We start from the raw sequence: 4,257 nt of genomic DNA, 5'->3' as shown, positions 1-4,257 counted from the left end.
ATAAGCTTAGGAACTATAAGACTATAGGACTTAGGACTATAGACTGAACCTTAAATCCTACATGCTAACGCATTGTCAAATCACAAAAACATTACATACAAAGTACACACTGACCAAATCTTAATGGAGAATGTTCTGCTGCAGCAGCACTCTGTCAAACTCTGTCTTTACTAATTGTACACTATATAAGGCCATGTCAGACGTACATGTAAATCTTAATGGTATTTATAGGCTGAAGAAAAACTTCATGACATGCAATGGCACTTTCTTGGTAAAAGTTACATAAATAGGAACCAGTTCTTGGGATGCCCCAGCTATATGCGAAGCATGGAGATGGAGTTGTCTCTGCCAAGACATTAACTGAACTGAGTGACCTCGGAGGCCATTATCCCGCTTATCTCACGTTGGCAATTATTTCTCATGTCTGAATATTTGGTAACTTTATCTATGACTGTCTTTAAAGTTGTAGGAATCATGCACATTAAATACATTATCAACAGTTCGTCTAGTCGGCTAGTTTCGACATATAAAGCAATATATGTAATAACGATGGTCTTAGCTCTGAAGAAAAGTGTTATGCATGCTTTATATGGCTAGTCTAGTTAAATATCTTGTGTTGTATAATAATATTATAAACTTCTTCGCAATTTGGAGTGGGTTGTGAAGGTGGTGTAATATATTAGAGAGGAGATATGGGATCAAATTACTGTATACAGTATTGAATAACTTACTCTACATGCCCTGAAGTAGGCCCAAGCCGCTATGTGTGGGCAATTTAAGATCCTTTGTGGACACGTCATTGTAATAAAAACATGTTTAACTTAATGGAGTGCGTTGGTCAAGACAAGAGCAGTTTTTCTTTTCACCAAAGTTTGGATACTGTACACTATAAAGGATTTCTGAAGTTGGTACAGGGGGCACATTGGCATGGAGACCAACCATAGTGCCAGAGTAAGGGGATTCTGGAACATCTCTAGAAGGCTTTCTGGAATGATTGTTGGACGGTTCTAGAATGGAAGGGTTCTGGAGCGGTGTGCAGGGCTTGTGGAGCCACATACAGGGGTCCTGACAGAAGAGAGATGGGGACATATGGCTAACAGAGCTGAGAGAGGCAGGTTACCCAAGCCTCCCTCCATTTCTCAGTCGCACTCGTTCTCCTCCTTTCTCTCTTGCACTCTTTCCTTCCCTTAGCCTTTTTGCTTATTTCTCTACCTCTCTCTCAGCTCTCCAGTTTTCCCTCCCTCCTTCTCTCTCTCTCTCTCTCCTTCTCTCCCTCTCACATTACGCCCTATATATAACATCGCCCTCTTTTTCTCTCCTCCCCCCTCTTTCTCAGCAGTTCTGTGGAAACACCTTCTCTCTTCACTTCTCTCTCAGCCTTGCCTGCCTGCCTGCCTGCCTGCCTGCCTGGCTGTGTGCGTGTGTGTGTGCCTGCAAGTGTGTGAGAGAGGGACAGAGTGAGAGAGAGAGAGGGCGGGAGAGAGCAAGAGAGTTTGCGCGCGTCACCCGAGCTGCTACTCTGAGGGGGCTGAGAGAGGGAGAGAGTGTGTGTGTGTCGTGTGCGTGTGTGTGTTTTAACGGCGCCCCGTCTGCCAGTGGGGCCGCATGCTCGGGATTACGTGAGGCCCTCCTTTTCATCGCCGAGGCGACGCAGCAAGCCCTCGGCCGCTGAGAGGGACACACACATACACACACACACACGCACACTCGCCTGTGACGGACGAGACGACTGCGGGAGAGCGACTGACTGAGGAGGAGAGTGTTTTCACTGGGAGTTTTCACGTGTGTGTGTGTGGATGTGTATCAGGTATTATGAGTGTGTGTACGTATATGCATGCGTGTGATTTTGGGGTGTTTGACTCTCTCCAGCTCGCTTGAGCGTGCTATTGTTCCTCTTTGTATCAGTGAAGGCTTTTTTAATTCCTGGAGGAAGGTTTAACTTTCATGCCTGTCTGTCTGTCCGCGGGATGAGGTCGTGAAGTTATTCGCTGAGTCGTACCCTTTTCTCTGGAGCAAACAACTTGAGGTTCCCTGACAAGTTCTCTGTGGAACTCCCTGTCTCCCTGAGGACAGCGGGACAGCAGCTCTCTTCTACACTGCCTTCTCCGTGGTACTCTTGTCATTGGGGTTCTTGAGCTACGCTATCCCTGGAAAACCCGTTACTACGAGGGCAAACCCTTTGAGGCTCTCTGTAGTGGTGATACCTTCCTGACATCTCTGAGTCCAACGACCCCAGAAAGGGAGGCTTTCCGTCACTACGTTCTCCTCCGCAACGTTCTCTGTTGTGGTCCTGCAGGGTTCCGTGGTGGATGGATCACTCCTTGTTCGGGTGTCTGCGGAGCCCGCCAGCTCCGGCCCAGACGCTGCACCCAGCCTTCTCCCAGTCGCCCCTCACCCTCCACGGCCGCACCGACCACCTCTCCTACCCCGACCCCCCCTGCGCCTACTCGGGAGACGAGGCCGCAGCCTTTGGTGGAGGAGGTGGAGGTCACCACCGCTCGCACCCTCCGCAACAGCAACAGCACCCCCAGCACCACCACACACAGCACCAGTCCGCATGGCACCTACCCCACATGCCCCCACCCGGCACTGGGGGAGCCAGGCACGGCCTCTGCCCCCCGCACCCCGATAGCCAGGGCGGGGGTTCGGAGCTGTGCGGCGGGCCAGGGGGTGGTGGAGGTGGCGGAGGAGGAGGAGGAGGGGGTGCCCCGGGTTTGTGCCCCCCTGGGTCGGGGCTGGCAGGGGGAGAGGGGGCCGGTGGGCCAATGTGTGTGCCGGGGGACTACGGGCGTCAGACCATGTCACCCGTCGACGGGGAGAGGAGGAACAGCAAGGCGAAGAGTGACAGCTCAGGTAAGGGGAGGACACAGTGCACGCACCTGACACACACTCCTGCCCCAAGCACACACACACACACACACACACACACACACACACACACACACACACACACACACACACACACACACACACACACACACACACACACACACACACACACACACACACACACCCCTCTCACTTGATGGATATCCAGTCGGATAAGTTTCACTTTACAATACGCCTTCATTCGTATGGGTAAATTATGGGTCCTTTTGTCGTATGGGTCCTTTTGTCGTATGGGTCCTTTTGTCTGCGTCCAGACAACAAAATACATCACACTGTCGTTCGTGTGTGAGTGTGTGAGTGTGTGTGTGTGTGTGTGTGTGTGTGTGTGTGTGTGTGTGTGTGTGTGTGTGTGTGTGTGTGTGTGTGTGTGTGTGTGTGTGTGATCAAACAATCAAGTGTGTGTTCAAGCAGTCAAGTGTGCATAAGGTGAGCCAGTCTTGTTTGTTGTTATTTGTTGTCTGTTCAGGGGAATCTGCTGTCTTTCAGTGTGTCCTAATATTCTTCACTGACTTGATGAAATCTGGACATGTGACCATTGAAGACTAGTCAGGCTGTCATAGTGACATAGAGCTTGCGTTCCCCCAAGCTTTCATCGCTGTTCAAATTAAAATGGAGATCTCACTGAAGTCTCAATTTCTAATTCTTCACCAGACTCCCAAATTTCTGTTCATCTAAAAAATATACTTCGCATTTTTTTCCCGTTTAAATTTAAACAATCCTAAATACTCATTCTGAACACCTCAGAGTATAAGTTCATGAAACGTATGTATAACCATACTGCTCCTTTTTAACAAAACATTCTAGTGACAGGGGCCAGGGATTGTTTCTGATGTTTCCCTGATTTTTTTTTTTTGTGTGCAGATTTTTTACTTGTTAAAAGCAATTTAAATACTTAAGTGGCGTATACTTCTTTAGCAGTAGGTGCATTAAAAGCACATGTCTGTTTTGTTTTATTAGGGGCAATATTTCCCCCCACATATCTGGATATGATTAGCTTTCAATTGGCTTTGTTTTATTTCCTCTTGTTTTTTCTCTCTTTTCGTCATTTCTCTGTCTCGTTCCCACTTTGTTCTTCCTTTGTTTTTTTCCAGCCCTGACACTAACTTACTTTACAGTCTGTGTTTCTTTTCAGTCTTTAACACTGCAGTGACAGAGAGGAGTGGTTCTTATCCACAACACCCCAAATAAACACACTATCGCCCTTCACTATTCATCATACGAAATATTTAAATGGATCACGCAAAATTACATTTTTTTTTATTAACTTGAAATTTTATTGCTGTCTGTAAAGGAATACAATTCAGGGGGATGTAGGCAGATTTAATATGATTTTTAGATTATGATTGATAAATATATTATACCAGCATT

General features: G+C 47.5%; 1 protein-coding gene across 1 annotated transcript in view; it reads left to right on the top strand.

Moving 5' to 3' along the window:
• Positions 1 to 1,339: 1,339 nt before the first annotated feature.
• meox2b (mesenchyme homeobox 2b) overlaps positions 1,340 to 4,257 on the top strand; it is a 36,007-nt gene continuing 33,089 nt past the window's right edge. Inside the window, exon 1 of the mRNA XM_063185418.1 lies at positions 1,340 to 2,853. Within this exon, the coding sequence (XP_063041488.1) occupies positions 2,310 to 2,853 (544 nt within the window). The 5' untranslated portion in view covers positions 1,340 to 2,309. The remainder of the gene's footprint in view (positions 2,854 to 4,257) is intronic.

Source organism: Engraulis encrasicolus, chromosome 20, assembly GCF_034702125.1.
Source record: "Engraulis encrasicolus isolate BLACKSEA-1 chromosome 20, IST_EnEncr_1.0, whole genome shotgun sequence".
Taxonomy (NCBI): Eukaryota; Metazoa; Chordata; class Actinopteri; order Clupeiformes; family Engraulidae; genus Engraulis; species Engraulis encrasicolus.
The sequence above is the reverse complement of the archived record's forward strand: the minus strand, read 5'-3'. Positions and strand labels throughout refer to the sequence as shown.